This window comes from Euwallacea similis, chromosome 16 (genome assembly GCF_039881205.1).
Source record: "Euwallacea similis isolate ESF13 chromosome 16, ESF131.1, whole genome shotgun sequence".
NCBI lineage: Eukaryota > Metazoa > Arthropoda > Insecta > Coleoptera > Curculionidae > Euwallacea > Euwallacea similis.
This window is the reverse complement of record NC_089624.1, coordinates 419,659-441,522: the sequence shown is the minus strand read 5'-3', so window position 1 is coordinate 441,522 and position 21,864 is coordinate 419,659. Positions and strand designations below refer to the sequence as shown.

Sequence of the window (21,864 nt, the reverse complement as noted above, 5' to 3'; positions counted from 1 at the left end):
GGGTCACTAAAAGTGCAAAAATACAAAGTTTGAGGTAAATTTGTAAATTTTGTAATACACTTTGGAGATGAGAAATTTAAACTCGGGACTTTCAATTCGGGGTACCATTTAAGTTTCAGCAAAAATACTAAATTCGGGACAATTTGATATTTTATAAATTTATTTTTAATTTAATTTAAAAATTTCGGACAGAAAAGCGAACTGAGGAATTCTAGATCGGGATACAATAATCACTAAAAAATACTAAAAAGCAAAAAATATTGAAATACAAATTCGGTTTTACATCGTGATTTAAGTGGCTGAAAACTTCATAGTTTTAGACAAGGAAAGAAGTGTTATGACTTAAATTGTAACTGGTACAAATTGTTATAAATTTGACATCCGATTTCATGGCAACTATAAATTAAACAACAGTGGATAGGGCGGCAACATTATTATTATTAACATTATCACTGTCATTCAACACATCCAATAATGGTGTCTTTTAAATCTAGTAATAGAAAATATAAATTTATGTATCTCATTCAGTATTCTGCTCCATGCTAAACATACAAGTTACTTGTTTTATTTTACTAGGATTATTATTTCACCTACTTTATTGTACTAGGATAGAAATGAGTAATTTTATGGCTTCAAAACAGTATCTGGCAGACTCTTTTATAATCAAATCGGACATAAAGTATTTAATAAAACTTTCGTAATGTAAAACGACAAATTTCTATTTGAAACTTTCAGTACAAAATATTCAGTGAAGTAAACAATCTTATACGAATAAAACTTTTTTAATTTCGTTAAAACGCAAAGCGGATTTTCTTGCAAATTTGATTTTGTAATTTTAATAATAAAATCTTTACCTTTGTTAAATATTACTTTTATTATTGAACAAGAAGAAGGTTGATAGATGCACTTACTCTAATTGATTTTTTCTAGGTAATTTCCTAGTGATTATAATTTGTTGTCTTAATAGTCCTCAACAAATCACAAAAATTATTAAAACATATATGTTAATAAAAAATAAAAGTTGGTGGTGGGAGATAGTCTAAACTCTGGATGTAAACTTTAATTGTGCCATAATATGTGATGAAAAATGTCCAGAGTGAAGTGCCATTATTTTATAAATATCTTTTCAAATATGGTAGGAAATAATAAAATAGCTATCTATGTAATAAATACGTAATGTAAGATTTTATGAGACGAATCATTTTATGGCCGAGTGCGCTTGCCAGTAAATCCATAAATAGCTGTGTAAAATAAAACCTCTTTACGTACGCGTTACATACATACAACACCCTATGTCCGACTTTATATTACTTTGATAATAGCTTGATTTTTAAGTAAAAATACGTCCTAAATACCTTAATTACTTATTAGAACAAATTCATACTCGTCGGCCGATATTTAGTCAGTTTTACAAAAATAAACATACAATAACTTTCTTTATTCTATTAAAACGTAGCATTATTTAACTAAGGATGTAATGGATCATTCTATGGTTTGAAAATCAAGAATTGTAACGAGCTCTTTTTTAACCATGTCGGCCGTAAATGATTGGTGAACATCCCTGGAATCATTAGTATTTATTCTAATTTTAAGGAAGTTTTGCTTTGCTCCGATTTAATCTTTGTTTATAATTTCTGAGATTGCAATGGAGAGCAGTGAATACCAACCATCCTGTATACTTTTAGGATAGAAATTTCAATCTAATTCTTCGCTCAAGTAGTTATAGTAATTTGTCCGTTTTGGAAGTTTTTTTGCATACTTAATTAAGTAAAGAATTAGATAACTGTAGAAATTACATCTTCACATTTAAAATAATTCAGGTCACATGGCTTTTAGTCATTTATGAAGACGGTATTCTCTAGTCATAAAATGCAATCACCTAGATTCCGACTGAAATTTCCCAGTTTTAAATTGCCTATTTCCTTTACGAGATTTGCTCCTGGAGCATATGTCGGAATTGTCGGATATTTTCCGTAAAGTGAAATTCCAGATACACTTTATAATTTGATCTGTATCTCCAAGGAAATAGGCTTGCGGAAGGAGAAATCGCGTTTGGAAATGCTACTTACTAAATTCTGACATTCTTATTGTTGAGCAAATCCCTATAATATCGCGGAAAATGGTAAGTTTAACAATAGTTAGAAGGAATGCTGGAAATATGTAACGTTTGGAACGTTTTCTTCGATTTTAGAATTTAAGGGCACGTGGGGAAAGGTTAACTTGCCAATTTATATGATAATAAAACTTTAAACCATCAATTTTTCAAAACTTTTCCTCTTCCACTTTCCTATACAAGCTCTAGTTTCCGAAATGAATTATTAAACTGTTCACGTACCAGCACTGAGTGTATAAGAAAAAGGTACGAAGTCGAGCTTATTTCAAAAGCCCAAAGGCGCTTGTTATACAAAGTTGTGTCTAGGGATCAATTTTATTCTCTTCTTTAGTTAACTTTAGAGGCGATATATTTTATGTGCCGGAGGGTCGTTTTAAGTTGTAGTTGGGGTATCTCGAACTACTTTCGGCCTTATTTTATGAGCTTTGATTTCCAAGGTTGAGTGTACGTTTTTTTCCGCCTTCAAAAAGTATTTGGTTAAAAATGAAAAAAAAAAAATTTTTAAAGGCACTGCTCCATTGAAGTAACAAGCCCCTTGCTAATTTTAATATTAACGAAGACAACCTTCCGTGTCTCCAACGCAAACATTCTCCATTTTTATACTTTTATTCCCTGGATAACTAAGGCTTCTTACACGATGTGTTTAAAAACGCGCACAAAACAATGAGAAAACGTATCCAGCTTCCTGGATTTAAAGAATGAAACATCTCCGGTTCTTATAATTTTAATACATATTTGAAGACAAAAGAGAAAAACTTTGAAGAGACTTTATCGGGAAAGTAAGCGCATTCTTAGGGGACAACCTGATCTAACCAACACATATTTTAGAAATAAGAATAAATTTTAATAAAAAAGAATGATGTCTTTGGGTCGCCAGAACTGCCACAGGCCATGAAAACTTAATCTGCTGCAAATCTGCAGCTGAAATTTTAAATTATGCCGGCAAGATGAGAAATTACAGCGAGGACTTCATGTAATATAAAGTAGACTGGTGAAAGGAAGTGTTTAACGCCTTAAAAATTTCGTTCTGTTCTCGAGTCGTAACTCCAAATTAACTATAAACTTTTCGTTGCGAACTTTCCCGAAATCAGTTTTTAGCGGCGACTGAATTCCACAGGAAGAGCATAGAAAGGAGGACATTACTCCCCTTTTGGCATTCCCGTCTCTAGTTAAGAATATTTAAGGAAATCGAGTTAAGTAGGGCATAAGAATGCAGTCTTGAACGCTGAGGTTACCTGAAGACTGAGTTTAGTGGAACTAACTTGGAGAGCCACGAATAAAGCGGAGTTTCCTTGAGTGCTTACCAAGCATTTCTTTATGATATGCTTTCTTTATATTTCGAGGGAAATTAGGAACGGAGATTGTCGTAATTTGGAAGCAGGATCGAGAACACAAAGATAATTGCTAATGATAGATGAAGATGTACACAAATATATGTCCACCTGATATATTACCACATTGCTGGAACTCATTATATTGAAATATATTCGTTGTCGAAAATATGATGATGTTTACGAGATATTCTAAATGATTAATTACTATTTTCTCTTACAGGTAAATCTATGATGTTCTCAAGCAGACACTCAGAAGTCAATGATAAGACACTGCGAATATTTCTCTGCATAGTTATTTTTTATACAGGCTATAACATGTTATCATGAAGACATTGCAGGGAGAGACAGTGTTCTGCAAAGTAATAAAAAATGCAAACGAGCCCGTGGTCAAAAACGCACTATTTTCGATATGGAGAGTGGCAAAGTTTCATTTTTTTCTCATATCTTGAGGTTTTCTCACGCATGCCTTGAGTTAAATTTTTCAAATTTCGTACACGCATTCTCTTTAATACCCTCTATAACGGTTATAAAAACATTGATTCAGCAACTCCCTCACTTTCATACTGAAATGAGCTAAGAATTGATATCTCTTCCAAGAGAATTGGAAGTTTTTGAAAGAAACTCCTTCTCAAATATGTTTTGGCCGCTATCTGATATACGGGCATTGTAGAGTTTAGTAAAAGTTTTTGGATTGGATTTCGGATTGGTAAAAAATTGACAAACATCTTAATTAAGTGGGGGAAATACAGAGGAACGAACTTTATCTGCTTGGGCAGATTATATTCAATCCAGTTTTTCCGTGAAATATGCAGCGAATCTGATCAAGGGTCAGTAGTAAGTAAGGTAAGATGCCCATATGGTTAATTAGAAGCGAAAACATAAAAAGATAAACCTAAAACTGAGAATTAAATAATGAACGATCAAATTAGCTAATTAATTAACTAGATAGTTTGCTTCTGGCGTCAGCAGTTGGGGTTTCCGTTAAAATATAAGCTATCTGAATCCTGTGTTCTTCTTCTTCTGCTGTAAAGGACTAGTTGTCTTGTAGCTGCGTCTTGAGATTGTCAGCACTTATCTTTTATTAACAGACTCTCGCTGATCATTAATCATGAAAATGACAAAGAGAATATCTCCAATTACATACCATATTACGTTTATCGTAACGGCATATCTCATAATCCGGGGAACATCCCCGTTTATCCATCTTTTGTAAATATGCGCGGTGATTATTTAATTCCACGACATGTTAGAGAAAAAAATTACGTTAAAAGGAGCGTTAATCCTTGCAATTGGTAATACACAAAATCCCCTAACCTATATAAATTTTAATATAAAAATTCCTTTAAACCTTTTTAATCAAGACATTTCAGCTCTTTCAGGACTTTCCCGTTAATTGCAAGCATAAATCATAATCGGAAGCGAGTCTGGTGACTTGGGGAAATTTTTGCATTGTCTGCAAATTAAAACGCTTCCGGGAAATAGTGGATTTGCAAATGAATTGTTTCCCGACATTTCTAACTTGGCAATTTGTTACAATTTTTAAAATGTTTGCTTTTAATTTTCGGACTGCAGACCGACGAACGCCACAAGCTTCTCGATTTAATTAAAACCTAATAATCAATTAGCAAGTTTGATCGGTGGAAATATTGGTTTTTGTATATATGTAGTTTGGTAAAGTGACGCCTTTATAAGAACCATTTTATGTGGAATGAGATTTTAATTTGTTAGTTTGTTGTGAATTACAGCGTTTTCAGCGTTTTATTAATTTTGCAGGCTCAGCTTCAACTCGACGTAGCCTGAAATCTAGGTACAATCTTTCGCTAATAAAAAAAAAAATCGTAGGCATTTAATATAATTTTTTCACGGCAAGGAAAACATTTTATTCGGAAAAGATTGAATCCATGAATCATCTAAAGCTCCTTCTTATTGGAAATTGACCTCCGCAACCGCTAACTTATCGCCTTGAGACATACGGCAAATCCCAAAGTGCGATTTAAAAAAGAGAGGAAATTGCTGCCAAAGAAAAAGGCATCGACTTTCAGTCGCAGCAGTTCACTCTCACGGCCTCTAGATACCCAACTGGCTTTATATCGTCTAATGGAACTTTCATTCTAACTAATGCTGTACCACTGAACCTGTAGAACTTTGAACCAATTTTGTATTTGAAGCTTGTGCACTGCACAACATCTTTGGCTCGATTTAATTTAAGAAAATTCATTTCAGACTTCTCAAAGCAAATAACAAATTGTTCTGTGAAACTGGCAGAATGATGTTTTATGATTAAATCCACACTTCGCTTGGGGCGTTTTAATTTGCTGACTTCCCAAAAAGTTTACCCCAAACCGCAAGGAGGTCGTGCCTTAGTTGATTTATTTTTTGCAATTAGATGGTAGATCGTGGATAGGTATTTCTTCGTAATTAAATGACGTCTGAGGGATTTTTTTATTAAAGAAAGATTTCCCATCTCTATAATCAATTTCAAAGAAATTTCCATAAAGAGAGTTCAAAAAGAGTGGTAGTTTGTCGACCTGAAATTGTAATTTAATCGCACTGTTGATATTCTAAACTTTTCTAAAGTTTTTCTCTAAAGTCTTTTTGCCTAGACAGAAATACGCTGCTCGATAATTTAACGACCTAAATGATCTGACAAGGACGATGCCTTCTGAGGAGATATCGAATAAAAGCACTGAGAGCGAGAAATACTGGTGGTTTACGTAAATTTTAGCACCATTCAAAACTGACTTAAAGTTTGTCTGATTATATTCTCCTGAATCCAAAAATGTCTGGTGCATGTAAATGTAATTTTCCTGGAAAGTTCTTTATAACGCATAAATAATATACAAATAATTTTGTTTTCAATTTTTGTGAGCAATAAATGTGTTGGAAAAAACTGTATACTCTCATCTTATGTATTACTTAATAGACTACTGGATAAGGAAAACTACAAATGATTGTCACCCGGTTGAATATAGGACAATTAAGAACTTCTAGAGCCCTGAGACCTCTAGAATTCTGATACTTTGAATAACCAAAAGTAAAAGACGTACTGTAACCACATTCACCGATTAAAGTTAATAAAATCTTTGCTCTCGGCATATTCGTGTTAGTAGAATTAAGAAAGTCCTTTTTAAAATTTTTTTGAAACCAATTTTCAGAAGCGTATTTTTTTAAAGGGGATACTATATAGGGTGTAAAAAAAATAGGTGTATGATATTTCAAAAGTTAAGTTCAAAACAGGCTAAAAAAACAAAAAATGAGAAAAAATGTGAAATTTTACCACCTTGTATATCGAAAATAGTGCGTTTTTGACTAGGAGTCTATTAAGATTTTTTATTATTTTGCAGAGTATTATTACACACTGAAATATATCCATTATGATATATTACACCTTATATAGTAATTTACAGTAATTTTAATTAGGCAGTCGTTTTTATATTCACATGAAGCTGCTTTTACTGTTATAAACAAAGTTATTTCAATACTTTTTACAAAATTGATGCCATAACTTTCTCGACGTCGCCGTTGTGTCGGCGAGAAAACCATTTTTACAGTGAAATAAATGGGAGGAAAAATGAAAATACAACAGCTATTTGAAGACTTGAGAAAGACAAAGATAAAACGAAACCACGATAAATTACTCTTTACATAAGTGGCGCTACTGATGTTACTAATTTAAAAATTTATAAAAACTAACCGACATTTCTAACGAAAATGGAAGTTAAAAGCTTATTTTTATTAATTATTTACTTTTATAAATTAAGGTTTTATGATGGTTTTAGAAGTCTTTCTCTTACCAATTCAGGTTGCATCATTAATGGCAAGTGTTTTATAAGAACATTCAATCTTGGTTAACGTAACCATTATAAGTCTTTCCATATAGGTGTTCTAAGCGATATATTAATGAAGCTGTTACGTTCCCGGAGAAGCTTAATAAAATTTGGTATTTATAACGTGGTGTGCAGAATGTATCAGTTACCAATATAAATTGAAAACTGTTAGTTTGCTGTGTACCAAACGGGGGACTCAAAAATTAAAAAAGCTGTTATAAAAGTTATGTTATTTTTACTGAAGAAGCCTGTAATGTTTAATGAATCAGCCTTTTTTTAAGCAGCCTGTATATTAACTTTATTAATGTCTGGGTTACTCATCTTCCGGATTATCCACGATGAAGTTTTCGGTATAAATTTTATAGAATATTATAAATTCAAGGCACCTGATGGATCAAAACTTATCCTCCTACGTGAAAAATTTAAATTAAAATGAACCGCTGAAACTTGGTTCGTTCAGTTTCTTTGCAAGTTATAAACTCCACTAAGTTTGAGCCATTAACTCCGATTTTCAATTGCGTTTTGTTGTAAGATGTTTAATATTTCTCGGCTAAGAAACCAGATATTTTCTTCCACAGAACTTTGTTAATGTAAGTAAGTAACAGTAATTTAAGAGAAGTTTAGAGTTTCACCTGACTAAGTGCTAAGTACCTATGTAACTTTCTGAGCAAATATCTCGTAATTTAATAAACGATAAAGATTTTTTGCCGTATTCACTTGACTCAACACGAGACATATGCGCGGAATAAATCAACAGTACCCAAAATTACTCTTGTGATATTTGACCCTTTAATTGATTCTACAGATGAAAATGATATTCAAATGTCAGATACAAAAATTTTAAACGATTCAAAATCTCGTATTGCGAAGAAGAATTACATGTTCTTTTAATATGCTAAGCTGAGATAGAATTATTCTTACTTTTTTTAAGGGTCGATTAAAACTCAACAAAGGACAGCAAAATATAATCTCGTAATATTGATAATTAGGAAGCCCGTAGAACCAAAGTTAATTGCCATCTCCGGCATTGTTTGACCTAAGCTAAATGTAAGCAAAGGGTAAATTGTTACAAGGAATAATGATTAGCTTAGAGGTAGAAGTTCAGCAAGTTTGCAGCCTACTAACAATATTATCTTGGTATTGTAAATTTGTAGAAGGTTACCACCGTCGACCTTGTTAACCTATACTTTGTCCGTCAAGTTTGAGCAAATAGAAAGTTTAATTGTAAGTGTCCCAATAACAATTTTTGAGATGATACAATATTACAGTCAGTCTTGTATTCGCACCATTATTTCCATTAACGTCTTGAGTATATTTAATGTAAGTCTAAGCTTCATAAACTAAAGATAAAAATTAGTAAACTGCCGTGGCAAGTCGAATGATTAATATAGCAATATAGGTACTAATCAATTAATTAATGCAGCAAAATATGCCAACAATTCAGCTGTATCCTACGTGCCCCTAAACCAGCAAAAAGATGTTGAATATTCAACAAATGTCAGGAAATATCATGGGCATCGCCTAGTCAGACGTTATGAAAGTAATCATGCGTAGATCTGTAATGATGTAACGTTGGATTTCCGGCGATACCGTTATGGGTTCAAGTTGCAGCTGAGTAGACTGTATTTATTATTATTATTATTATTATTATTATTATTTTTAATATGGTTCATAGTCATGGGACAAATTATGTACATAACCCGTAAGAGAATTTTTTGACATGCGTGATTACTCTCTCGCCTGTGGCTTGCGTGCAACATGCGTTAGGAGCTACTTTTTCCGCTTGTTACATATATAGTTATTTACACACATTTCATGTAATGGTCACCAGTCGCTGCGAAAGTAAATTTAATTAACGGAAATAGTAATCACAAAATCAAATGCTAACACATAGGTGTGTTAGGTAGTAGTGTAAATGCACGACGGACACATCGTGATGAGTTATAATTAGGTAAAATATGTTTCTTTCGACAACTTAGTTACATTCTACGTATTTCCAAAAAAGATCTTCATTTTGATAATAAAAATCAACAAGTTAGGAGATGTCAAAACTATCGCCGAGTCAACCACTGAAAAATAAAAGTAATCGTGCCCAATGATAAAATAGAGGCGAATTTTCACTGCAACATACCTCGTTCGGTTTCTACGCGGTCAAGTAAACTTTTTTATTTCCTTTTTTTGTGTAATATAGTCCACGTCCATGCGAAAAATACATAAGTCTATCAACGCTCTATTTTTTGCGGACTTGCTGATAACTTCGTTTACTTTAAAAATAGTGGCGCAGAAAACCGTGACAACGTGTTAGGAAGCTCAGATAGCGAAGTGTATTAACTAAAACCTACTTTGCAAATCTAATTTTTCCCTTAATTTCTTCAAGTATCTGCCTTATTTTGTGACTGTTTATACTCGCCTGCATTCTTTGATTTATCTGCAAAATCCATTTTGTTTTTTTACTATTTCATATTCAATGCTCTTACGTCTGCGTAAACGCTAAAAATCCGAGACTTAAATTGAGCTTTCCAAGTTAAACTTTCGAGATAAAAGTGAAATCTCTTCTGCGTCGAAAGTTAAAGTTGTATAACTAAATACAACTTTCAGCGCAGGAGAGCGCTTTCTCTTTTATCTGATAATTTAACTTGGGAACCTTAATTTAAGTTTGTAATTTTTAGCGTTTAGATAGACGTAGGTACGCTGAATATGAACTAATTTAATTACCAAATGGAAATTTTCAAGCAAATCTGCTCTGCGGCCATTCCGTTGGTTGCAATTGGTTATCACGGATAGATAGAAAATGCAACAGAGCATAACTAGTCGCGAAATAAAGCCGATTATTGAAGAAATTAAGCAAAAATTGATTTTGGTTCTGAAATGTGAGTCGAAATCAACATATGGAATAAATAGATAAAAATAAGCTTATTCATTTTTGAGTTTGACTGCTTCATAAGGGACCTTCTTTTAACTAAATTTGAGCGATTAATTTTAAGCATTTAAAATGTTTTTAAATCAATTAAAAAAAATTAAAAGTGAAACCAAAACTTTGTCGTATACAAGCACAATCTGGCGTTCTAAGTTGCGAGCTTTTCTCAAATTTCACTAGCAGTGAAGGGCTTCTATGGGGCAAACATCTTTAACATGACTGAACCCACGCATTTTCCTTTGCTTATCATTATCGCAATCTTTATTACCCATTTATTATTTTTATTTTTTGATAGTAGTTGCATCTCCTAAGTCGACCGTCGTAGCGTGTCGGATTACTTTCAATATCCTTCATTTTGGGTTGCGATGGGGTTTCCAGTTGGACCCAATTTTCGGAATGGCTGCTCTACATTTCAGCGCGAAATCAACTAAATATTTCTATTTCCAATTGAGTTAACGCAACACGAGACAGCAAGTAATTATTTCATTCGGAATCCGTATTGTGACAACCCGAAACACACGCTTTTGACGCGTTGTGTGCCATTTATAATCTTTCCTACAACAATTCCCGTATTAGTACGGGAAGATCCATCTGATAGTTTGACATTCGAAACAAAACCGGAAACTCACATCAGGGGCAATAATAATTATGTCAGACCCTCATTTCTCCACTAGAAAGCACTGTTTATTGCGATGGTGATTAATGAATCATAAGCTTCGTATATTATGTTAATAAAGCGCCTGCAACGTAATGAAATTCTTTATGTGATAATTTTATCGCATTAAAAATTAATGATGCACAGTGGGCGTAGGACGCAACTTGATGGAGGAATGAAATTTAATTTGCCCTGAGGACTAATATATCCTCTCAGGTTTTGCTGACGTGCAATTTGCCTCTAAAATCGGCCGAAAGTTTTATAAAGTAGGTATAAATTTTGGCAAGCTCAAAATTATCGTCTGGTTAATCTCAATATATCTCGCATCCAATAAGAGGCGCTAGAGTGAACGTGCCTTGCCAAAGTTATATTTAAATGAGAAATTACGCATCCAGTTGGCTGCTTAGTTCGTGGAGGCCCGAATTTCCTCAAGAGACAACCTAGATGAAAAAGTAGAGCAATCTGCAGGGTGGGAACTGGTATTCTCAGGTGCGCCCTCAGAAACTGCCCAATATAAATTTTTTAATTGCTTGCACGGCTTCAGTTGAATTCCGTATATCACCCTCGTGACACATATAAGTAAATCAATATCCTCAACACCTAATCTAGTTGAACCCGAATTGCGTTAATGGCAATGGATAACCTAATATTTGCCCGATATCCTGCTACAGCTCAGCTGACCGCCCCATAGATTACGAACGATTATAAACGGGCACGGCCGATTATGCAGGTCATGGATAATATTGAGTTTCAAGTAAGTTTACATCAAAAACGAATTACGCCTCTCCGAAAAGGAAACGAAGTTATAAGTGACGTTATGATTGGGAATGGGCTTGCCAAAGTAAAAGTTTTCAGCTTTGCATTTTAACAAGCCCTTTGAACCCGGAATATTTTATTTTTTGATGAGCCGGTTGAATGTTTAATTTTTGAAGTCGTTCGGAATAATGTTTTAGTTACATGTAATTTAAAATCGCTTCGGGAAGTCGGGAAATGGATCATTCAACTTCATGTTTGCGTTAAAAAGAGAGTTGGTTCGTTCCCTTTTTTTTTGTAAAGTAAATACGTAGAAAATACGGAAGGACCACGGGCAGGAGTTACCGCGAACGGAAGAAAACGCATTGAAAATGGATAACAAGATCCGGATAAATCAATCATCGTCACCTAATACGGTCGATCTCTCAGAAAATAGAGGTCAAATATTTACCTAGAAACGAATGAGTTTGGCTTTCGGAAATTCATTCGTAAACGAGACAAACACGTCCGTGGTACCCATTGTAGAGGTGCGTAATATTTTAGTGAGGATTTAACGAAGAAGGTGATGAATTTCTCTGCAACAGCCAGCTGCGGCCAATAGAACCGAAATGTACATGAACATGGTGAGATGCGAGGTTGATTACGTTACGACAAAGAGGAACCTTGCATATTAAAACATATTTTTAAAAACCAATTTGTACGCCGGGAATTTTCCATAACACCTCTAAATTTCACCCAATTAGCAGCAGACTGCTATCAATTTGTGCACACCGATAATTACGAAGTTTAATGTGCAACTTTCAAATCCAGGATGGGAATAGCTTTGTGCCATATAATTATTGGCGTTTCGAAATTTGTGTAGTGTTTAATGAAAGCCAGTTTCTAGTAGTTTAATGGCCACATTGGCTTATATTGTGGTTGATTTACTATAATCATAGTGAACGAAACGTAATTTCTCTATATAAGTTATATAGGGCATAGTCTTGCTGTTTTGTGATGTGATTAGGTAATTGAGCGAGATATACGTTTGATTTAAACCGGAGAGGATTTAATGTTGGATTGGTTGAGAAATTGGATTTGAAAGCTTCATTTGCGATGATTTCACTTGCCGTTCATATGGACTGTAAGGAGAATGTGTGAACCATGTTTGCAATACCCACACATACCGTCATACCCTCCAATGTGCCCACAGAAGAAAGAGTTATTAAAGCAACACCTCTACGTAGATAGTTTCTTTAAGTTAAAAATAAATCAGAAGCGGCCCCTTAGTCTGTATGAGATTTGACGGATCGCGATTCGTGCTATTCCATATTGCGCACTTAGCAGGTGTTGGTACAAACTCAGGTTCCGTTAATAAATAACCCTATTAGGGTAACTTAATTAATTTTCAGTAAAGCGTGGGTTCACTTCTACGGAACGTTATACATGGTTAGAAAACGAAGAGAATTACCTAACAGTGTTTCGGGCATTTATGGGAAGACCTGAATGCTACAGAAAGAAAAATATTTGTCTGATTGATTATGTGTAACGCCAGTAATTTTTAGATTTGTTACACGCTGAAAGTGATGCTAATTTGGTAAAAGGATTAATAAATAGCGAGTTTTGAAGATTTAGAAGAAACCATCGTCGTTCTCTTGAAGGTGAGTGAAAGCAATAACAAGCATCCTCGCTATTCCAGAGGGAGCGAAATTGAAGACAAGTGCATAAGTTTATTCAAAAAATAAATGTTTTCTGAACCTATGCTCGAAAACTTTTTAATAACGATGATTCAGATATTACCATCCAATTATACCTAACATTACAATTCCGCTCGCTGCTCTTATAATAGTAATTCCGCAAGAGCGTGTTAAACTCCACAACAAAAGACAACGTCTCTAATCTTCTTATATGGAGACAAAAAGCCACTTTCCATTATTACTACGTATACTAATTTATTTGCCCTTAATACGCCCCTTTAATAACCTCATTCTATGTATTGTTGAAAACTTAATGGGGTGATTTCAAGCGAATAGAGGGAAGGATACATAATTCAGAAAACCTATGGCCTTTTATGTCTTCATTACTGTGCAGAAATTATTCATTGTCTGGTTTCATTTTGAGTGCAGCTATGGAGGAAGGTGCTATTTCCGGTTTCTTCAAAATTAGGTAGAAAAGTCGAAGAAAGCAGCACTTGGTTTTTAAAAATATTGCGACTTTTCATAATGCTGATAATGCTATTGTGGTGCAAATAACAACAGTACGTGGTTGGATGGTTCACATTTAAGTTGTCAGGTTAGTTCACTCGCTAGAAAGTGGTCTATAGGGACGAAGTTTGTCCACGTTTTGCCAGTTTTTTTTAGTAGGATCAGGCTTGCCTCCACCAAAGTTCTTGAAAGGATCTCAAGAATATCGATCATTGAAAAAGCGGTGATAAGCCGCACCAAACGTTTTAAAGAAGAAAACCATAAGTATGGTTACTGAAAATTCTGAAATATGGATTCTAAAAAAATCCTGAAACAATAGAATTTTCAGTAAAATAAATACAGATTACCGATTCAGAGAGAAACCCAATATCAACAGGATTGTGTATGAAACACGGATGGGAAGCCTGTCGGAAACATACTTGGCCTGCTTGTTCTCCAAACATCACCCCTCTAGATTTTTTTTTTTTTGGTCTTATCAACATATCCTTGTGACGGAGAAAAAACTACGAAGAAAGAAAAACTGAGTTAGATTAAGATCAACCTAAGATTGAGCTAGATTGGAACTTGAATAGTAAAATCTTGAGAATAACTGTTAGAATTTCTAACGAGGTACTTGCTAAAATGAACGGTTGAATAAATACCCAATTTGTAACAGGTAATATTTCTACCTGTGCTAAATCTAGCACACCAAACCGCAATGAAATATCGGCAAATACACCCTGAAAACCAAATGCAGGATTGTAATTATTTTCGGTTTATTTCTCTCGCTCTCCGATTTTCCAGCTCGAAAGGGAAACAGTTGCGGTTTGACCAATTTCATTTATTTTATCTCGAGACAAGTGGGCACCTGGAAATGCGGAATTTTTAGTGCTGATCCCAACATTATAGTTCGGGTTTGCTCTCCCGTTTCACTAATTATTCAACTTCCCACCAGGGCCGTTGTTCTGACAACCTGTAGGTATATTTTCGAATTGTTATCAACAACTTCGAGGAGGGCCTTACACTAAGCTTGTCGGTTATTTGTCCAATATTACTATTCTTGATCCTCATAATTCAAAACTAATGCCCACGAGAAGAGCAAACCTGTCCCGATTTGTTTATTCCAATTTCCCTTTAAACCATCTGAAAACTTCGGGAATAATTTATCCCAATCGGTTTGGTAATGCCGAAAAGTTTCAATTTACAAAGTGTGGGGCAACAGAATTGCCTGTTGGTTTTTGGGAGACTCACTAAGTGGTGGTTTAGCGAAGTTAACCCTTTTAGGTTAATCCTCAAACTCTAATTTGAAAACTTCTACCCAGAAATATACTTGAAATGGAAACGGCAAACCACGTGGAACATATGTGTCTGTATTAGCCAATGTGCGAAGTAATCCGGAATGGGAAAGTGTTTCTTTCGTTTTTCCTTAGATCGTTATGGAACGTCTAAAATATCTGGGCAATACGAACATTACTTACTGTAGTAGTTTATAAATTGCTAACACCTGCCATCAAATACAATCCTGACTTATTTTTATTGTTACAGGTGTCTTCGCTCGTCGAACTGTACAAATTTCCACTGCACTTCCGGTTTAAGTGACGAGAAAAATTACCAGAAAATAAATCTCAAGCGAAGTTTCCCAGTTTTGGAGTGATTACTCGATTCCTCAGTTAAATTAAACTTCGCAAAGTTGGAAAAAGCGAACGAAACAAGGGAATTGCAATTTCAAGTGATATTAAACCCATCCTTCGACAATGACTAGAACAGATAGCAACGACATGAAATCTTGTTAGACAAGTCAACACCACAGTCATGAAATTTCTTGATGAAAGCCGAGCCATGGCATGTATTGATGGACAGTTCTGTGTTTGAATGCCTGGAACATATCATGGTTCGATGGGTGCCAGTTAATTGTTATTTGTCCCAAAATGGCTTTTGAACTTTCGTTAAGGACGGTAATTACGGAGAAAAACATGTAGGCCATTCAACAACTAAAACAGGAAAGAAGGAATTGTTAATGGAATTGATTGTTTTCAGTCTGACGTGGCAGGCGTCGTTATGCAAAAGGTGAGTTTAGTCTAACACTTTTCAATGGATGTTTTATACTGCTGCTTGAAAATGATTCTGATTTGTAGTACTGAATGGTATCCTATTGTATTGAACTGGGTGGACTGGTAACAGTCCTCCAGTGCCATCCGACACCTGCCGTGGCCTTTGACAGGGCCTGGATTTATAGTTTCATTAACCTTAGCCGTAAGACGTAGCGTCAACGGAACGTAATAAAAACGCCCATTTGAGGGGCCTAATTAAAGTGTAGGCTAAAAATTGTGGTGCTCGAGAATAGCCTCATTAAAAACCAGGCCTCGGATTGTTTTTAATTGCTGGTCATTTCCAGTTAAGTAAAAAAAAAAAAAAAACGCGAAAGCCATCCGTGATGGTTTAAAACGAAAATTATAAATTATCATTTTCAGCGCTTGTCGCTGGCAATGTAGTCGACAGTTTATGAGGTGAAATCAAATTAGGGTTTGACCCTCGTAATATAATTGACGCTAAATGGAAAATACTGTGTTGCGGCTGAAAGGTCCGAGATTGGTTGTTCAACAGGGAAAACGAATTCTCTTGTTAGTTTATTGGCTTTTCTTGTTTGCACGAATAATTCCGCAGAAACACCAAAATGGCACACTATCAACAAATGCTGGACAGTTGGAAATTGCTATTTTCAGCGGTTGAATGAAAATTGCTGATTCGCGAAGATTCAGTCTAGTCACGTTTCTCAGATGCTCCTAAATACCGCATAGCTAACAAACCGAATCATTTAAGGTCTTTGCAGCCACACATAGAAACTCAAATATCTTAGTCTCAACACCCAAAGTTTAACCACAGCAAACTCTTAATAACTGAAGGTTTTGACACCAACACTGGAAGCAAACAAAAGAGAAAACTTTGCAGATAATAACAGATATATCATTCTCTTGTCTAGAAGTTAAAAGCTTCTTTCCATGGAAAGCTAGTTGGCAATCAAGAGATTCCACATTCGTCCCATCTAATAGGATTTATTTATGTAAATCCAGAGCTTTATAATGTAAATTTCAGTGCCTTCTAAATGGCCAGAATGTAACTCCTGAAAGGTTTATGCATAATTAATTCTAGTTGATATACTGCGTTGATATCTTAAAGGTCGATTGTTGGAAATACTTAATACATTGTTTGATGGGGTTACAAAAGAGGATAATTTTGGTGTCGGGTCATCGTTAAAATGGTCGAGAACTTCTAAAAGTGATTTAATGAGTCCAATTAAAAACAAACATATATACCACCAATTGAGTGTAAAATCGCCCTTAATTTTTTCAAGCGACACTCACAGAAGTATTTTCTTTTACATAGCATTTAGTTCGAATTTAGTTGCATTACATGCAAATAACATAAGAAACGTGAGCTAACCCGATTTGAAAGTGTTCGTAACTGGTTCAAGTCACAGTTGGCAGCTTTTCTGGCTGAAAGTTCCTGTCGGGTTTAAAAGAAGGCTGAAGGATTAGGATTTAGAACCAGGAATAAAACAGAGTGAAAATCAGTTGAATTTTCACTGAGTAAGGTACATAGTAAAAAACATACAAAACATGAATCGACCTGATGTAAAACATTTCGTAACTGACTCAAACCAAAATAATGCTAATTTTTCTTTTTTCGTTCCTGTTTGGATTATGGAACTGAACGCCTAGAACTAGATTTAAAAACAGGGATTGATAAAAAATCAGTTCAAACTTGATCAAACTTTTTTGCAAAGTTTTGTTTTCACCGGACACATTCAATCCGGAAACATGAATATTCTGTTTTCCCCGTTGATTTGTGTAGATCGTTACGTATAAAATTCACATAAGGTAAATTAACGGCGAAAAATTCGAGATTTTCGTAAATTATTACGTTATTTGGATGAACACAATAAATTACACTTTGAGGCACTTCAACAAAGCCCAATAAATCGCGTCATATAGAGGGTTTAAAGGCAGATGAAATTCGGAGTGGATTTAGATTTTTTAAATCTGAATAAATCACGAATGGTTAGGATAATAGGTTCCAGCTCAAAAGGCCTTTAAAAGAAGCTTAAACGATCCCTGAGCCCGATGCGGATAATTGATCAATGCTTTTAGTGGGAATAATCCACCGCAAGGACAGAATAGGAACTGAGTTGCCCTGGGAATCTTAATTAAATTATAAGGGTCGGAAACCCTAATTTTACTGTACTATTTGTCTTTCACTTGTCACCTGTTTCTAGACGGACCTATTAGTGGTATACTCGTAGATGTTAGCTTGGGATATGCGTATTTCAAAACACATATTCAAATAGCTATGAGCGGGTTACTAGTCGAAATAATATTCATGCGAATATCTGCAAAGATATTAGTTTATTTAGCGTTTTAATTATTAACGCCAATACATGGAAATAGCGATATTTCGTGCAATCAAAAATATTCATTAATATAAACTACAGGAAATTTGGCCAAAATTGAAAATCAACACTCATGTTGCTGTAACTGTAATATTCGTGAATATGTAACAATAATCAAAAAATTACATAGAACGCAGAATTTTAAAAAGTTCATTTATCTCGTGCTGTGCTTTGTTAAGTATAAACGTCGAACGGGTTTCATTTACCAATGTACGCGTTGTTCTTTCCACGTTAATCTTCGAAAAACAAAAGGTTTAAAGTTTCAATGGCACAAAGCACAGCGTTCGGTTTAAAAGGTGTATGGAATACTATAGTGCTATGGTGTACAGACCGGTAGGGAAAACCTCTGCTTTATTTTTGGAAGGTTTGAAAGAAACACCTCTCAAGACAACAAAAGTCAAGAAATTGTAGAAATTCGCATTTGAGCGACATGTATTTGAACTAAGAATTTTTTATGCTAAAACTGGTCAAAATTGGACTGGACTTTAGTGAAGTTTGTATTTAACTTATGTCGACACAATTCGTTTACTCAGTTTTGAAAGTTGCAAAAATTGATTTAAGTGCTTGGTAAATATTCAGAGACATGTAGCGTCTGAATTTTTCTCTTCTTTCGAACTATTTTCTCGTGCTTCGGATATTTCTTTCGACATGAAATATATAGTCTTTAATTTTTCTGTTTTTCCTCACCGTTTACTTCCTCAATTTGTCTGTTTTAATCTCTCATATTTTTTTCTATCTATATTTTTATCCTTAAATCTTTCTCTTGGTGACTTTATGTATCTTTGTTTTTATGTCTTCCTCTGAATTATTTTCCGAATAACACGTACTCCTCTTACTAAGTGCAAAATGCATTTTTTTATATCTTTTAGGTGACTTTCTGTGTAGTTTATCGAAACTTACAAAAGTAATCAAAATTCATAAAAGTTATTCCAAAAAGTAAAAATACTGAACAAATGTAAACGATTTATTAAAAAAATAAATTAAACCCATCGAAAATTCATATACTCATAAAAAATCCATATTATAGGGAACTTTGCAGTGGTTTTATTTACAAGAAAGAAAGTTATTGAATCACACGGCACAGCTACAGTATGCCTAAAGCAAAGCAAAGAGACCCATTTCATGCAGGTTAAACAAAACCCCATAATTCTAATATCAAAGAATTGAAAACATACACCAAACATAAAATTTTGATGAACATTTTCAGCAAAGTGGCTGAGTAAACTGCAAAATTAAAATTCAAATAACGTTTAACGTGAAATAAAACGACCGGGTTGGGCTATTTGCATTTTAGAGCTTCTCATGGAAAGTGCATTCATGAATGGAGTGAAATATGGTTCGAGCGAACGCCCCGAAAGGGTAAAGCTAGAGGGGTAATTTGACAAAAAAATTGCGATCCCCTTATTTTCTTAATACATTTTAATCGCTTGTAAAAATGAATAGGTGGAAATCGAGGTTAAAGAAAATCGATACCTACCACCGTTGATGGCAAATTCAGTTACTGATATGCAAATGCATAGTGAATACCTATTGACGTTTATTTTTTTCAAAAGAATTCTCCATTAATTAATAGTTTCTTGGAAATTAGCTGTGAACTTAACACGAAACTTTTATGTATATGAGTCGGTTTCTCGTTACAGCATACAGAAATATGCATATTTGCTAGTTTATTTCGTGCTCAACAATATTTATTACTCATTGTAACATATCTACGAGTTGATATCTTACTTCCGAATTTTCCATTTTATTTTATTATTTTTCCACTCAGAGCTACTTTTCAGTCAGTCAGTTAAACTTCAGATAAAATATTCATTTTACACTTGAGGTGCTGAAAAAAATTTTACTTTTCAATTTATGCGTCATTGAAAAAAAGCCATCAAATTCTAACATAAATTTTCCAATCTTTTCAAATTTAATACACATCTTCATTCTTATTTCCCCAACAATGAATGTGTCATATCATTAATGGAACACCTATCTTTTTTGCCGGAAAACAACCATATATTAGTGTCGCTATGTTGTCATTTTGCTGCTACAGAAGTGCTATGCATCTGTGTTATCGGCGCATATAAGATATAAGAAGGGGTCACGGTGACGTATCTTCGGTCTCGCCGCCATGGATTAGTGTCGCTCTTGCCAAAATGCGAAACCTAAAACCGTCAGTTCTTCTACGTTATTGTATGAATCCCTATCGTATCTAAGAAAGAGAGGAAGAAATGTAGATCTTGTTAGTTACACTCAATGTGGATGTGCTTCAACACACATCGACACAGATGAAATTACAAATGAAAGGGCGGAATCCTTTAGTGACTATAGGCTTTTAATACCCAATAAACCCATTTATTGTAGTGCAATCTGTAATCCCTTTAATACACCAAGCTAAAAATAGACAGCATTAGTCCTTATCTCGACCCTGTTTATAAGAACAAATGGGCTGTTATCCTTGTAATAGAGCAGTGTGCAGCGTTGGAGCGGAATGCGAAGCTATTCAGGCGTCTAAAGCCGAACTAGAGCTCGATAGGTATCTCCGACAAAATGGAGGCTTTATTTCGCTTATCCCTAATTAAATTATAAGGATCACACAACCCCAATATCAAGAAGTGGGACTGCGTGTCTCATAGGAAATGTGTTCAGCTGTTGATACGGTCTGATATTTATCCCTTGGGATCAAGCTGTATACGAAATAGTACGAATTATAGTATATTAGGGGAAAAAGAATGTACGGAAGGCGGGAAAAATTTGATTATTCGCCTGTTGTGGCATAACTTTACATCTCAATAAATTGCTTATACTTCAATTCATTGCAAATATTTAAAAAGTCCAAAATGAACACGATTGCAACCATAGTTTCTTACTTTGCTTACTTATTTTGTGGTTTGTTTATAGTTCGACAGAGAGAGCGTAAATTATTAGACCAATGGCCTGCTTGGTGTACAGATTTTACTCCTCGCGATTGTTGTCTTAGGGATTATCAACATCGATATTCCGATATATTATTGATATTAGCTTGATTTATTCCAGATGAATTACAAAATAAGGGCAATTTCGAAGTCGACATGAGTTCGGTGCGAAGAGGCCGAGGCCGCCCCCGCCGCAAACGCTCAACGTGACGTCATGAATGGGTTAAGGTCGCCGATTGCCGCCACCACGTTATCGCCGCCGCCAATTGGAAAACCGTCGACGAGTTCCACATCCGCGTTGTTCTGCGCGACGTGCATTTTGGTGGTAAGTAATTTTCTTAATTTTGTTTGCGTTTATTGAGGAAAATGTCCTTAATTGTTTCATCCAGAGAGAGACTGCACATGAATTGAATTTGATTGGTCTTATTAAGTTGACTCTAGAAGACTTGGCTTTTTGCGCCCTTAAATAAAAAGGTATTGAAATTGTCAACTTGTCCTGTTTTATAAATATCAAGAAGATAGGACAGTAATACACCAGTTACGCACCAAATTTATCAATAACGAACGTTATTGGGTTATAATTGGCTTAGTTCCAAAATTATATGAGTCATTCTCACTGTTTACTACTTCAAACAAGGGAGCCCGTCGAGTAACAGCCTTCACAAATATCCTAAGTTAAACGTTCGCCCGGAAAGTGCATTTTCAAGGCTGCAGAACTTCAATTTAGACATCCGACGATAACATAATTCGAATCTG

The 21,864-nt window shown here is 34.6% G+C and overlaps 1 protein-coding gene across 2 annotated transcripts in view; it reads left to right on the top strand.

Moving 5' to 3' along the window:
- Nlg2 (Neuroligin 2) overlaps nt 1-21,864 on the top strand; it is a 154,457-nt gene that overhangs the window by 48,043 nt on the left and 84,550 nt on the right. For both annotated transcript variants that reach the window (XM_066397809.1, XM_066397810.1), the window contains exons 2-3: nt 15,307-15,828; nt 21,230-21,433. In XM_066397809.1, coding sequence (XP_066253906.1) covers nt 21,323-21,433 — 111 coding nt within the window. In that variant the 5' untranslated portion in view covers nt 15,307-15,828; nt 21,230-21,322. The remainder of the gene's footprint in view (nt 1-15,306; nt 15,829-21,229; nt 21,434-21,864) is intronic.